At 48.3% G+C, this 16,054-nt stretch overlaps 1 protein-coding gene across 5 annotated transcripts in view; it reads right to left on the reverse strand.

The window, feature by feature from the left end:
- LOC139277658 (double-strand-break repair protein rad21 homolog) overlaps window positions 1-16,054 on the reverse strand; it is a 100,158-nt gene that overhangs the window by 50,263 nt on the left and 33,841 nt on the right. For all 5 annotated transcript variants that reach the window (XM_070896418.1, XM_070896417.1, XM_070896420.1 and 2 more), the window contains exon 7: window positions 15,551-15,742. In XM_070896418.1, coding sequence (XP_070752519.1) covers window positions 15,551-15,742 — 192 coding nt within the window. The remainder of the gene's footprint in view (window positions 1-15,550; window positions 15,743-16,054) is intronic.

Below are 16,054 nucleotides of genomic sequence, written 5' to 3' on the forward strand. Positions count from 1 at the left end.
TACTTTTGGGGGCATCCGAAATGGAGGACGCTCTATAGACCCTCGTGGTTGACAGTGTAAGGTCGAAGAAGGCCATGTATAAGTGCTGGTGCTGTTCCCTGCATTTTTCCTGCAGCTGTTGCGCTGCAAAAATCATGTCCGTTGTGCCCCGGAGGAGACGAAACCCGCAGTGCGACTCCGGGAGCTCCTTGGTCACGGGGAGAAGATGGTTGAGAAGGACTCAAGCGACGACTTTCCCAGTGGATGATAGCAGGGAGATTCCTCTGTAGTTGCCGCAGTCGGACTTGTCCCCCTTTTTTAAAGATGGTCACGATCACTGTATCTTTAAGATTTCCTGGCATGCTCTCCTCCCTCCAGATGAGAGAGATGAGGTCATGTATTCGCGCCAGCAGTGCCTCTCCGCCATACTTCAGTGCCTCAGCAGTGATTCTATCCGCTCCCGTGCCTTCTTGTTGTTTAGCTGTCTTATGGCTTTTTCTACCTCGTGCAGTGTTGGGGTTTCACTGAGGTGATGGCGGATAGCATGCTGCAGAATGGAGTCGAGAACACTCGAGTCAAAGGCAGTCTCAATTGAGGAGATCTTCGAAGTGCTCCTTCCAGCGGGCCCTGACTGCCTCGGTGTCCTTGGTGAGTGTTTCCCTGTTTTTGGCCAGCAGCGGGGTGGGGTCTTCGGTGTTTTGACTGTAGGTGGCCTTGACTGCGATGAAGAATCCTCGCACATCATGGCTGTCGGCCAGCTGTTGCATCTCCTGTGCTTTCTCCATCCACAATCTGTTTTTTAGGTCCTGAGTTTTTTGTTGGACCTTAGTCTTTAGCCGTTTGTAATGCTGCTTTGCTGCTCCAGAGTTGGGTTGTTGTTTAAGGCTCAGAAATGACCTGTGCTTGCAATCTATTAGCTCTTGAATCTCCTGATCATTCTCATCAAACCAATCCTGGTGTTTCTTGGTTGAGTGACTAAGTATCTCTTTGCAGGCACTGGTTATGGAGGCCTGGAGGGCAGACCAAGCGCTGTGGGCATTCTGCGTCTCGGGGTCATCAAAACACGGCAGGTTAGCGGTGAGGCTTTGACTGTAAAGGGCTCTCTTAGCTGGGTCCTTAAGTGCCCCGGCATTGACTTTTTTGCGACACTGCTTCTGCTGCCCCCTTCATTTTGGGGCAATGTTGATGTCTATGATGGATCAGATTAGGCAGTGGTCCGTCCAGTAGTCGTCAGCTCCTGTCACGGCACGGGTGATGCGCACATCCTTGCGATCCCTGGCTCGGAAGATAACATAGTCGAGCAGGTGCCAGTGTTTGGAGTGAGGGTGTTGCCACGATGCCTTGTATTTGTCCCTCTGTCAACAAGGTGTTGGTGATGACAAGTTCATGCTCTAGACATTTTGTCAGGAGTAGGGTACCGCTGGAGTTGGCTTTCCTCTACCTCCTCTCTGCCAATCACGCTTCCCCAGAAGTCTGTGTCCTTGCCGACACTGGCGTTGAAGTTGCCGAAGAGGATCAGTTTGTCGCCCGCGGGGATGCGGGTCAGGGATTTTTCAAGGGTGGAGTTAAAAACCCTCTTTGGCCTCATCTGATCCACCGGTTGGGGCGTAAGCACTGATGACTGTGGCGTACTGATTCCGGGATAGGGTGAGTCGAAGCATCATGAGGCATTCGTTAGGACCGCAGGGAGAGTCTTCGAGGTGGTCGACCAGCTCGTTTTTGATGGCGAAGCCGACTCAGTGGAGGCAGCATTCTGCCTCTGGTTTCCCTTTCCAGAAGGTGGTATTACCTCCACCTTGTTCCTTGAGCTGGCCTTCCCCTGCTCTCTGCTTAGGGCGGCAATGTCGATATCAAAGCGTCTAAGCTCCTGGGCAACTATGGCAGTGCGGCGTTCCAAGTCTCGAACTTCATGTTAGAGTGGAAGATGCCTGTGCCTGAGTTCTTTTAACGTGGGGTGGTCGTTGCACATCGGCTAAGCTGAGCAAGGTCTTGGTCCAGTGGCAAGGTGGTCCAAGACAACTGGAGACCAAGCACTGCTGTATGGGCCTAGTTGCCAATGGTGAGATGTTGGCCGCAGGCTTGGCGCTGGGTAGCGCCCTTGATGGTAGGTGGTCCAAGGCTTGGTTGGGGGCAGGCATTGGGCGGGCCAGTGGTCCACTGGGGTTCAGAGTGGGAGGGCAGGGGGGGGTAACATCTAATGTACTCACCACGTGCTGGAGGAGGAGAGGAGGCCAGGCCATCAGTGGGGAAGGAGAGGTCCAGATGGGGGGGGGGATAGCCAGGTCCAGCCGCCTAGTCGCCGTAGGAGGTCCAGCCGGGAGGCCTAGGTCGTGCCGAGTCGCCGCAGGAGGTCCAGCCGGGAGGCCCAGGGTGCGCCAAGTCGTCCAGTTGCTGCAGGAGGTCCAGTCGGGAGGCCCAGGTCGTGCCGAGTCGCTGCAGGAGGTCCAGCCGGGAGGCACAGGGTGCGCTGAGTCACCAATGTGTGGTGTGGCGGGAGGCCTGAGGTAGGCCCGAACTTTTGGGATTCACAGGATTGGGATTAGAGTGGGGATTTAAGTGTTTAAGACCCCCTCTTAGGGTCTATTAGGGCTAGGGCTGGGGAAGTTTAGACAGTGGGAGAGGGAAGGTCGAGGGTGGAAAGTTGCCGAGGAGCTCTTTAGCAGGGGAGCTCCCACCCCGACGGCAGCGGAGCAACGCATATCCATCCATCCACAGGTGGGATACTTTATACTGCTGGGCCATGCAGTAGGAAATTGGGGGGTTGTGGGAGGAGACACAGAACAAGGTGGGAACACAGCGGAGAGTGTACCCAAGCAAATTTCTGCCTTATCCAAAATATAGGGAGGGCAGGAAATCCCAGCTTATATTGTATCTTTAATACTGTAATCAACTGTTGCTAAGGCATTGAATACATTTGCAGTTTTTGATTCAAGAAAGAAAATTTACATACATTGGGCTCAATTTTCCCCAATGCCGTTTTTTGGCGTATTTGAAGTAATGCACATTTTTTTTGAGCCCGACAATGCCCCAAAAAAACGTTATAAATTTCCCAGTTTTAATTTTTGAAATTGACGCCGCGTAACCTGTCCTTTAGCTTTGGGGGATGGAGTCTAAGGTCTGCAATGAAAAAAGGAGGACCTCCCCTTTCTTTTTGCGCATGCGCAAAAGAAAAAATGACGTTTTCTACGTGACTGGTATGGGCGCGCATGCCCAGTACACCTCCTGGTCTGCATTCAGCTATTTTTAAAGAGCCAGCCGTGTTAAGAACTTTTATTCTGAGTGGAAAAAAATCGGAGCTGCAATATGCAACGTGGCTCAAGGATCAAGAATTTCTCACTGAACGAAGTGGAGGCCCTGGTTACTGTAATTGAGGCCAGATGGCACGAGCTGAACACCAGCAGCGGTCAAATAAAAGTTTCACCAAAAGAAATGAAAAAACGCTGGAATCAACTTTCACAAGGTAACTGTGCAATGGTTAACAACTCGAGGTCCGGAGGCCAGTGCAAAAAGAAGTGGCAGGATCCTTGGTCAAGCAGTTGGTGCAAGTAATATTTTCATTTATTCACTGGAATTACAATTGTAAATGTGACCATGTGCATGTCCCACCCAGCACCCTCTCTAAAAAGTTGTATTTTCATCTTTGCAGAGGAAGGTGGCCCACAATAAAGAGAGAGAACTCTAACAGGAGGAGGCCTGGCAAATCTGCACCCACTCACACCCATGGAAGAGAGGATTGCTGCTTTGATGGGTGCTGCCTAGAGAAAAGGAACCATCATTGCACAAGCTGGGCCCACACTCGAGGGAGAGGGTAAATCCTGCAAATTCCACAGTCTGGCTTTGCTAAATGTTAAGTACTGCGCGGGCTAGTCATGCTTCGGTTCATGGGAATGTCTCCGTCAGCTACGCTTCGGTTGATGCAATGTGCTATCATTCATGTAATGAGAGAGGATTAATTAGCAATTTTGTTGTGCGAGGCCCCTTGGGGAGGAGTGACCACAATATGGTGGAATTCTACATTAGGATGAAGAATGAAACAGTTAATTCAGAGACCATGGTCCAGAACTTAAAGAAGGGTAACTTTGAAGGTATGAAGTGTGAATTGGCTAGGATAGATTGGCGAATGATACTTAAGGGGTTGACAGTGGATGGGCAATGGCAGACATTTAGAGACCGCATGGATGAACTACAACAATTGTACATCCCTGTCTGCCGTAAAAATAAAAGAGGGAAGTTGGCTCAACCGTGGCTATGAAGGGAAATCAGGGATAGTATTAAAGCCAAGGAAGTGGCATACAAATTGGCCAGAAATACCAACGAACCCGGGGACTGGGAGAAAATTTAGAACTCAGCAGAGGAGGACAAAGGGTTTGATTAGGGCAGGGAAAATAGAGTACGAGAGGAAGCTTGCAGACAACATTAAAACGGACTGCAAAAGTTTCTATAGATATGTAAAAAGAAAAAGAGTAGTAAAGACAAACGTAGGTCCCCTGCAGTCAGAATCAGGGGAAATCATAACGGGGAAGAAATGGCAGACCAATTGAACAAGTACTTTGGTTCGGTATTCACTGAGGAGGACACAAACAACCTTCCGGATATAAAAGGGGTCAGAGGGTCTGGTAAGAAGGTGGAACTGAGGGCAATCCTTAATAGTTGGGAAATTGTGTTGGGGAAATTGATGGGATTGAAGTTGATAAATCCCCAGGGCCTGATGGTCTGCATTCCAGAGTACTTAAGGAGGTGGCCTTGGAAATAGCGGATGCATTGACAGTCATTTTCCAACATTCCATAGACTCTGGATCAGTTCCTATGGAGTGGAGGGTAGCCAATGTAACCCCACTTTTTAAACAAGGAGGGAGAGAGAAAACAGGGAATTATAGACCGGTCAGCCTAACATCGGTAGTGGGTAAAATGAATTTGGAAAGAGGTGACATGATAGGTCCAAGTCAGCATGGAATTGTGAAAAGGAAATCATGCTTGACAAATCTTCTGGAATTTTTTGAGGATGTTTCCAGTAGAATGGACAAGGGAGAACCAGTTGATGTGGTGTATTTGGACTTTCAGAAGGCTTTCGACAAGGTCCCACACAAGAGATTAATGTGCAAAGTTAAAGCACATAGGATTGGGGGTAGTGTGCTTACGTGGATTGAGAACTGGTTGGCAGACAGGAAGCAAAGAGTAGGAGTAAATGGGTACTTTTCAGAATGGCAGGCAGTGACTAGTGGGGTACCGCAAGGTTCTGTGCTGGGGCCCCAGCTGTTTACATTGTACATTGATGATTTAGACGAGGGGATTAAATGTAGTATCTCCAAATTTGCGGATGACACTAAGTTGGGTGACAGTGTGAGCTGTGAGGAGGATGCTATGAGGCTGCAGAGTGACTTGGATAGGTTAGGTGAGTGGACAAATGCATGGCAGATGAAGTATAATGTGGATAAATGTAAGGTTATCCACTTTGGTGGTAAAAACAGAGAAACAGACTATTATCTGAATGGTGACAGATTAGGAAAAGGGAAGATGCAACGAGACCTGGGTGTCATGGTACATCAGTCATTGAAGGTTGGCATGCAGGTACAGCAGGCGATTAAGGAAGCAAATGGCATGTTGGCCTTCATAGCGAGGGGATTTGAGTACAGGGGCAGGGAGGTGTTACTACAGTTGTACAGGACCTTGGTGAGGCCACACCTGGAGTATTGTGTACAATTCTGGTCTCCTAACTTGAGGAAGGACATTCTTGCTATTGAGGGAGTGCAGCGAAGGTTCACCAGACTGATTCCCGGGATGGCGTGACTGACCTATCAAGAAAGACTGGATCAACTGGGCTTATATTCACTGGAGTTCAGAAGAATGAGAGGGGATCTCAAAGAAACATTTAAAATTCTGATGGGTTTAGACAGGTTAGATGCAGGAAGAATGTTCCCAATGTTGGGGAAGTCCAGAACCAGTGGTCACAGTCTAAGGATAAGGGGTAAGCCATTTAGGACCGAGATGAGGAGAAACTTCTTCACCCAGAGAGTGGTGAACCAGTGGAATTCTCTACCACAGAAAGTTGTTGAGGCCAATTCACTAAATATATTCAAAAAGGAGTTAGATGTAGTCCTTACTACTAGTGGGATCAAGGGGTATGGCAAGAAAGCAGGAATGGGGTACTGAAGTTGCATGTTCAACCATGAACTCATTGAATGGCGGTGCAGGCTCGAAGGGCCGAATGGCCTACTCCTGCACCTACATTCTATGTTTCTATGTTTCATCATGATCCTTCAGATGGGCCTGTTGCCAGCGCTGTGAGCCTACTCATGCCACCCACCCTCCCCCCTCCTCTGCCGCTAACCATTTGTTTGTTCGGTTATATTTTGCAGAACTTGAGACCAACTCTGACGAGGCTGAAGCCGATGCAGAAGATAATTTATACGCGGACGAGCCTGAAGAGAACATCTTCCAATCCCACCTTCCAGACCAAGAGCATGGGGGTGAGGGGGAGGGGATGGATGATGCCCGCACTCTTGTACTCACTCTGGAGGAGGTGCTGGTGCTGCCCATTGAGGTGCCAGCCCCTTTCCTGAGTGGAATGAGTGTTGGGATATTTCATGGTTTTACACTGTCTGCGGCTGCAGGTTCAAATGGGGTGCAGCAAGCCACACCCACGGCTCTACCGTCCGAGGCTGTGGGTCCCAGTGAGGTGCAGCGAGCCACACCCTGGATGAGGAGGGGAAGGAGAGCTCGTTAGCACTCCCCTGAGATGCAGGATGCAACAGATATGGTTCAGATAATGGCAATGAGTGGGGAGAGCATTGACCTTACGTGATCACTTCTGGACACCATCGGTGGGGTGGGTGATGAGGTATCGGGACTGTCAGGAGAAGTAACAAAATTCTCGCTGTAATGTCCTTACTCAATGGCACAAAACCCACACAAGGCACATTCTATGGACAAGATCACTCTATGAGCTGAACCTTTATTCACAGGACCAAGAAGTGATGACCCTGCGTGGGACCTCCGTTTATATATCTGGATGACCAGGTAAGGAGTGTCTCCCACAAGTTCACCCCCTGTGGTCAAGGTGTGCATTGCTTAAGTATATGCATTATTGCAGAGGTGTTACATACATGATATCACCTCCCCCCCCCCCCCCCAAAAGTCTTACTGGGATCATAGGTTCAGTCCTTCAGGTGGTCTACGCTCCCTCGTGGAGTGCCGCAGTTGGGGCTCTGGTTGTTGAGCCTTGGCGTAAGTGTCTGTCACCTGTGGTGATTCCGGCCTGACCGCCGGGACTGTGCATGCTGCTGAATGTTTTTGTTGCTCGTTCACTGGCGGTGGTGTGAGCACCATCTCATGATCTTCCTCGGTGCTGAACCTTTTTTTTACTTGGTCCAGATGCTTACGGCATATCTGCCCATTGTTAAGTTTAACCATGATGACCCTGTTCCCCTCTTTGTCTATTACAGTACCCTCAAGAGTTTTGAGTGTTCGTTTCATAAGTAGCTCAGCGGGCGGGACCCCCGTGAGCGAGTGCGGTCAGGACCTATAGGCCAGCAAGAGGCGCGATAGGCGGCACTGAAGGGAGGGTCCTTGAATCCTGAGCATGCCTTGTTTAATGATTTGGACTACACGTTCCGCCTGTCCATTGGAGGCCAGCTTGAACGGTGCTGTCCTGACATGGTTGATGCCATTGCCCGACATGAACTCCCGGAATTCGTAGCTCGTGAAACATGGGCCATTATCGCTAACAAGGATGTCCAGCAAGCCGTGGGTTGCAAAGACCGCACGTAGACTCTCCACAGTGGTGGATGTCGTGCACGAATTCAAAATGATGCACTCGGTCCATTTCGAGTACGCATCTACCACAATGAAACATTTTTCCCATTAACGGGCCCGCGTAGTCTACATGAATATGTGACCATGGTGGGCCAGGGCCACGGGCTGAGCGGGGCCTCCCTGGAGGCATTACCCAGCTGGGCTCACGTCGTGCACCAGGTCTGAATCAATTCCCGGCCACCAAACATGTGACCGGGCAATGGCCTTCATCAGCACGATGTCTGGATGCTCGCTGTGGAGCTCCCTCATGAATGCCTCCCTGCCCCACTGGGGCATGACTATCCGGCTGCCCCATAGTAGGCATGCTCTGTGTGCGGGCGCCCAATCCCCAGTCAGGGCACATTTCTTAATCAGAGATAGGAGGGGATCTCTGTTTGTCCAGATTTTGATCTGGCGGGCTGTGATGGGGGAGCCTGCACTGTCAAAGGCATCAACGGCCATGACCATCTCAGCGCTTTGCTCCGCTGCCTCCTCGGTGGTGGCCAGTGGAAACCTGCTGAGCGCGTCAGCGCAATTTTCGGTGCCAAGCTGGTGCCGGATGGAGTAGTCATAAGTAGCCAGCGTAAGAGCCCATCGCTGTATGCGGGCTGACGCATTGGCATTGACAGCCTTGCTGTCTGACAACAGGGATGTTAATGGCTTGTGGTCCGCTTCTAATTCAAACCTCCTGCCAAAAAGGTACTGATGCATTTTTTTTACACCATAGACACGTGCGAGTGCCTCCTTCTCAACCATCCCATATCCCTGTTCTGCTTGAGAACGCGACCTGTTAGCATAAGCCACAGGTTGTAGTTGGCCCTCAGCATTACTCTGCTGCAACACGCACCCAACCCCATAGGACGATGTATCACATGTCAGAACCAATTCCTTACAGGGGTTGTACAGGGTCAATAACTTATTTGAACAAAGTAGGTTCCGCGCCCGATTGAAAGCCTGTTCTTGACAGTCCCCCCAAAACCAATCACAACCCTTACGCAGGAGCACGTGGAGCGGCTCCAAAAACGTGCTTAAGTTCGGCAGAAAGTTCACGAAATAGTTCAAGAGTCCCAGAAATGAACGCAACTCCGATGTGTTGCTGGGCCTGGTGCTCGTCGAATATCTCTGTTTTGGATTCGGTGGGCCGAATCCCATCTGCAGCAACCTTCCTGTCCAGGAACTCAACCTCAGGAGCCAAAAACACACATTTAGACTTCTTGAGTCGCAGGCCTACCCAGTCCAGTCGGCGTAGCACCTGCTCCAGGTTGTGGAGGTGTTACTCGGTGTCACGACCCGTGATGAGGATGTCGTCCTGAAATACGATTGTTCCAGGAATGGATTTGAGCAGGCTTTCCATGTTTCTTTGAGAAATCGCGGCCGCTGATCGAATGCCAAACAAGCACCTGTTGTAAACGAACAGTCCCTTGTGCGTAGTGATGGTGGTCAGTAGTTTAGATTCGTCGGCCAGTTCTTGGGTCATGTAGGCTGAAGTGAGATCCAACTTGGTAAACAGCTTGCCGCCTGCCAGCGTGGCGAAAAGATCCTCCGCTCTCGGGAGCAGGTATTGGTCTTGTAGGGACACCGATTGATAGTGGCCTTATAGTCGCCACAGATCTTGACAGAACCATCCGCTTTTAGGATGGGGCTCGCCCAGTCACTGAATTCAACGAGCGAGATGATGCCCTCTCTCAGCAAACGGTCCAATTCGCTCTCAATTTTCTCCCGGATCACATACGGCACCGCTCTGGCGTCCGGGGTGATGCTTATCACTACTTTGATACCTATGAATGTCCCGACGCCACGTTGGAATAGTGACTCAAATTGTTGTAGGACTTGTGAGCACGAACTTCGCTCCACAGATGACATTGCGTGCACATCCCCCCATTTCCAGTTCATCTCAGCTAACCAGGGCCTCCCCAACAGTGCGGGACCATTGCCTGGGACAATCCAGAGCGGCAGCCGGTTCACTGATCCATTGTGTGTGACCGCCAACATTGCACTGCCTCGTACTGGAATGATTTCTTTGGTATACGTCCATAGTTGTGTCTCAATGCGTTCTAGTTTGGGTCTACTGGCTTTGAGTGGCCATAGCTTTTCGAATTGTTGAACGCTCATGAGTGACTGGCTGGCCCCCGTGTCCAGCTCCCTGCGTACAGGGATGCCGTTTAATAGAACCTTCATCATCATTGGTGGCGTTTTGGTATATGAACTGTGGATGTTTGCCACATGAACCCGCTGAACTTCAGCGTCCATTGATTTGCCCCAAGATTCATCCTGCCTCACAGATCCCTCTTCTGGTCCATCTGCCTCGTAAATTACCCTGGTTACAGGCTTCCTGCACATTCGAGCTAAATGGCCACTGAGTTTGCAATTTCTGCAAATTGTTGAAACCTGCAAGTCCTGGCAGAGTGTTTGCCCCCACACCTCCAGCATGAGCTGAGATTCCCATTGTTGTGAACAAAGGAGCTATGACCCGGCATTCCTTGCCGATTGTCTCTTTGACTGCCCTTGAGAACCCTGTTAGTGGTTGTCAATGGCCCCATCCCGGACCGCATTGTCCACTGTGATGGCGTAAATGTCTGTTCAGCCTGCCATTGTCTCTGTTGAAAACCTATTCTGGGGTCTATTGCTGCCTGGGATGTGTCGAACTGCCCTTGCCTGCCTGCGGGGCTCTGAGTCGAGTTTATGATATTGACTCCCTGATCCCCCGCCGGGTTGGAGGCAGAATTGCGCACGTATATTATTTTGGTTTCCTCCTCCCCCGCCATGAGAGTCTGAGCCATCAACGCCGCCGCTTCCAAAGTCAAGTTCTTGGTCTCAATTAAGTTTCGGAAAATCCCCACATGACCGATGCCCTCAATAAAGAAGTCCCTTAACATCTCCCCCCTGCAGGCGTCTGTGAACTTAGAGGCTGGCCAAACGCCAGAGGTCTGCAACGAAGTCTGGTATGCTCTGTCCTTCACGACTTCGGTGGGTATAAAATCATGTGTATGTTGCTCGCTGGTTTGAGGTGCTCATCGATTAGTTTGCTGAGCTCTTCAAAGGTTTTGTCCGCCGGCTAGTAGGTCCTTCAAGACCGCGTAAGTCTTAGGTCCGCAGCTGGTCAGCAGATGGGCCCATCGCTTGTCGGCCGCTGCATCTCCCAGCCATTCTTTCGTGACAAAGTTTTGCTGGAGCCTCTCAATGAAATCGTCCCAGTCCTCACCAACACAGTACTGTTTCTTTGTGTTACCGGTGGCCATTCTTGTGGGTCGTTGATTCCCTTTTCTCGTCGCCAATGTAATGTCCTTACTCAATGGCACAAAACCCACACAAGGCACATTCTATGGACAAGGTCACTCTATGACTTGGACCTTTATTCACAGGACCAAGAAGTGATGACCCTGCGTGGGACCTCCGTTTATATATCTGGATGACCAGGTAAGGAGTGTCTCCCACAAGTTCACCCCCTGTGGTCAAGGTGTGCATTGCTTAAGTATATACAGTATTGCAGTGGTGTTACATACATGAAACCCCCCCCCAAAGTATTACTGGGATCATAGGTTAAGTCCTTCAGGTAGTCTACGTATTGCAGTGGTGTTACATAGCGGTTACATACATGACACTCGCGAGAAATGGGAACACTGTCCGGACACATTAGGGATGGAATATTGCAGGGAGCTGATACACTGTCGGGGCATGAGGGAGGAGGTAGCTGCTGCAATAAGGGGACAAGCCCAGACCCCACGGCAATTGACGGAATCAACTGCCACTCCCACTCCAATCCCCAGATCAACCTCTGAAGAGGCCCAAGCCGGGCATTCCACATTACCGCCTGCCCACGCCCCACCCACCCCAACAAGAAGTGCGCATTACCCGAGATGCTCGAAAGAATAAGTTTGGTACCAACCTGAGAAACGCTGCACCACCGCCAGCCGGCAGGGGTAGAGTCACCAAGACCAAGCGCAACGGACAGTCTTAGAATAAGGTGGAGGAGAGATGGGTGCAGCCTTTGTTTGCTGCTCCTGTTGTTATTATTATTGCTGTTACTGTTGTAACTGTTCTCAAATTAAAAGTTTTTTTGTAAGTGATGTAAATTTACAAGTTTAAAAGTTTGTAAGTGATCTTAACTGAATAGTTTAAAGTTTGATACAAGAATATTTTTATTAAAGTGAAGTTAAGTACAAACAAGCGTTAACATTTTGAATACAATATATTTTAAATTATAACTGAATCATTTGCATTATTTGTTCCATTATTAACATAACTTTTTGAACTAAAGAAAATCATTTACATTATTTGTTCCATTATTAACACAACACAACATTACGGAACAGGTCCAAACAGTAAACATGGTCCATTTTGAATAGTTGCCACTGAGCCTTCAGGCAGCAAAGTGTTCACAGATGAGCTGCTGGTGCAAGGCTCGAGCAATTGTTAAAGGGGCACGACAGCCCGCCCTCCTCCACAGTCGTGCTCCGGGATTAGGTAGTTGCATGGCTTCCTCGTCCTCCTCCTCCTCGTCATCTGCATCTTCCTCATCATCGGCCACTCTCACCTCAGGTGAGTCTTCTACTATTAGCTGCTGTTGCCTCATGATGGCTAAGTTGTACAGCATGCAGCAGACGACAGTGAACTGACCAACAATCTCAGGGGAGTATTGTAAGTAACCTCTGGAATGGTCCAGGCATCGGAAACGCGGCTTCAAGATGCCAATGGTCCTCTCTATTATTCTGTGCGTCGCAATGTGCAACATCCCATTCAGCTTCCCTATGTGTTACGTGTAGGGGCGTCATGAGCCAGCTCTGCCATTCTGTCTGCTGCTGAAACATGGCAGATATAGCGCTCTCGCGTAGGATGAAAGCATCATGGGTGCTCCCAGGATATCTTGCATCAACTGCCATGATGTGATGCATGTCGTCACAGACGAGCTGCACGTTCATGGAGTGGAAACCTTTACTGTTCCTGTACATCTTGGAATCCTCCAAAGGTACTTGCAAGGCGATGTGGGTATAATCAATGCAGCCCTGTGGGGAACTTTGTGTAGTCATTCCTCCGGGCATATAGTGCAGCAATCACCTGCCGAATGCAGATATGTGTTACATGTTGAAAAATGGCACACACATCACCAGTTGTGGCCTGGAATGATCCAGATGCATAAATTGAAAGTGCAGCTGTAACCTTTACTTCAACTGACAAAGCAGTCCTCCTGATGCTTCTAGGGTGCACGACTGCTTTTATTAACTCACAGATCTTGGTTACAACTTCTTTGCGGAAACGCAGCCTTCTCAAACGGTCTACCTCACTCAGGTGCAGGTATGAACGCCTGTCTCGGTATACCCGATGTAGGCAAGGCCTCCTGCCCATCATCCTACGTGCTGAGGTTCCGCAGGTGATGCTGTTTAATCAATCTTCTCCTCCGCAGCACCAGCATGTAGAAGGCTTGTACGGGGTATGGCATTGTCAATATTGCCCCATAATTAAATTGTAGCTTTGCAACAACCTCAAAACAGTAGGACAAAACACTCGCACTTCTTCTTCCCTCTCACTCCAAGGTGGATGCCCCAGTATGGACCACATCCTGGTCTGCGCATGTGCAATAGGCTTGCTTACAACGGGAAGCAAATGAGGACATTTGGGGGCAACAAAGTGTAATGCAATTCTTGAATTTTTGATTTTTTTTTCAAAGTACCACCCAGTCACCGAATCGCTCCTCACCGGGCTCGAGGGTCGGAACATCGGCCGGCAGAATCGCTCCCTCGTCCGGACATAGGACCTCGGGGCTCGGCATCAAAAGCAGCCCGGGGGGAGTGGAAGCCGAGCCCCGAGCCCGTGTTCGGGCAAGGGAGCAATTCTGCCGGCCGACGCTCCGACCCTCGAGCCCAGTGAGAGGAGGTTCAGTGGTATTTTGAAAAAAATCAAAAATTCAAGAATTGCATTACACTTCCAATTTCTCCTTTTTGACTTTGAAAAAATTAAGATTTATGATGCATATTCTCTGCCTTCTTCACTCCCTCCAAAACTTCGGCTAAAAACAATAGTGTCTATCTGCGCCGATTTTGTAATGTGCGCTGATTTTTGTTAAGTGCTCAGAAGGTTTTTTGGGAGTGGTCACATACGCCATCCTAGGAAAAATGTAAGTTGGCCAAAACTTGCATAAATGTCAAAAACTGGCGCAGACATCAGGTTATGCCCCCGTGACGCAAAAAAATCGGACCCAAGTGAATTACCCGGCATAGAAACTTCGGGGAAACTTGGAGATTTTAATTTACTCCCAAAAAAAACACCGCAAAAAATTGGGGAAAATTGAGCCCATTGTATGGGGGAGGTGGAGATGTATGACACCAAGATAGCTTTATTCAGCTAGGTATGTGACACCAAATAATTTGAATGATCTACTACAGGTGAAATCACACCAGATATCAGGAGGTGTATATCAGAAGGATAGTATGCAGGTACAGCAAGTGATCAGGAAGGCCTATGGTATCTTGGCCTTTATTGCAATGGGGATGTAGTATAAAAGCAGTGAAGTCTTGCTACAGCTATATAAGGTATTGGTGAGGCCACACCTGGAATACCGCATGCAGTTTTGGTTTTCATATTTACGAAAGGATATACTTGCTTTGGAGGCAGTTCAGAGAAGGTTCACTAGGTTGATTCCGGGGATGAGGGGGTTGACTTATAAGGCAAGGCTGAGTCGGTTGGGCCTCTCTCTACTCATTGGAATTCAGAAGAATGAGAGGTGGTCTTATCAAAACGTATAAGATCATGATGGGGCTTGACAAGGTGGATGCAGAGAGGATGTTTCCACTGATGGGGGAGACTAGAACTAAAGGCCATGATCTTAGAATAAGGGGCCACCCATTTAAAACAGAGATGAGGAGAAATTTCTTCTCTCAGAGGGTTGTAAGTCTATGGAATTCGCTGCCTCAGAGAGCTGTGGAAGCTGGGACATTGAATAAATTTAAGACAGAAATAGACAGTTTCTTAAATGATAAGGGGTTATGGGGAGCGGGCGGGAAAGTAGAGCCGAGTCCATGATCAGATCAGCCATGATCTTATTGAATGGCGGAGCAGGCTTGAGGGACCGTATGGCCTACTCCTGTTTCTATTTCTTATGCTTGGTTATCAGGAGGTTAAAAATGGGGCCAAATTCCTATTGGTCTAGTCACAGGCCAACGTCAAAGTTCAAGCTTTGCATCCCTGTATCTTAAGCGTGGATGACTTACTAGAAGACCTGAGAGTGTAACTCTGGAAGGCTAAATACATTTACTTGCTAGATATTTCACAGTGCAGACTTCTGACCCACTTATTCATGATAATTATGGTTCTGCAACTTGCAATGAGAAATAGAAAGAACTGTGACAAATGAACAATGTGTAACCAACAAATTACAAATAGACCAAACGTTTTTAGACTATAAACTTACAGTGCAGCCTGCAGTTCAATGCTCCTTTTACTAGTCCTATGCACAATCATACACATGTTCACAAGTGAACTTCAAATTATCAAGTGATTTCATGCCCAAATGATTTCCCACCATCTGTCCCAACAGTTACAATAGGCTACTCTACAGTTGGATAGCCATGTATAGTACAAATAAACCTGGAGCATAATACATGTATTAATATAACATACATCTAGTCTGAAAGGCTAATTTTTCCTGTGCTACCTATATTTTTCATATTTCGGAAGAGTACCGGGCGAGGTATAGAACTACTAAAGAGGAAATGGCTGAAGGGAGTAAAACATTTAAAATTACCAGAAAGAAAAAGAATAGAGAGTTATGCTTTATGAAACATACCTAACATATAAGCTTCTCCTTCATCTCCAAATCCATCGTTCTTAAAGCTATTTTTATCACCATTTAATGCCAATGTTTCTTTCACGACATTATTGGAATTATTTTCTGGTGCTGGAGGAGATATCGATTCATTGGTGCTCATCAGATTGTCATCCAAGATACCACTATTCCTTAACATTCCATAATCATCACCTGGCAAGGAGAATAAGTACATACAGAATTTCTTATTAAAAAAAACATACATATGGTGAAGCCACAGGCAATCCTGAGACGAATGCAGGAATTTTCTTCACTTGAAAAGCTCAACATTCGGCTTAGCAGTGACGATGATTGTTTCATATACGGATGCAGATGTTCACATATGGATAGACATTTACAATTCATATATGGATAACAAGAAAATGTCAGATTTTTTTTTTAAAAAGGGTTAATCATTACCCATTGCACAACAGTCCCTAACGAACAGCTATCCTTCTACCAAAGCTTTAGCCTACACATTTAAAA

Source organism: Pristiophorus japonicus, chromosome 12, assembly GCF_044704955.1.
Source record: "Pristiophorus japonicus isolate sPriJap1 chromosome 12, sPriJap1.hap1, whole genome shotgun sequence".
Lineage (NCBI taxonomy): Eukaryota > Metazoa > Chordata > Chondrichthyes > Pristiophoridae > Pristiophorus > Pristiophorus japonicus.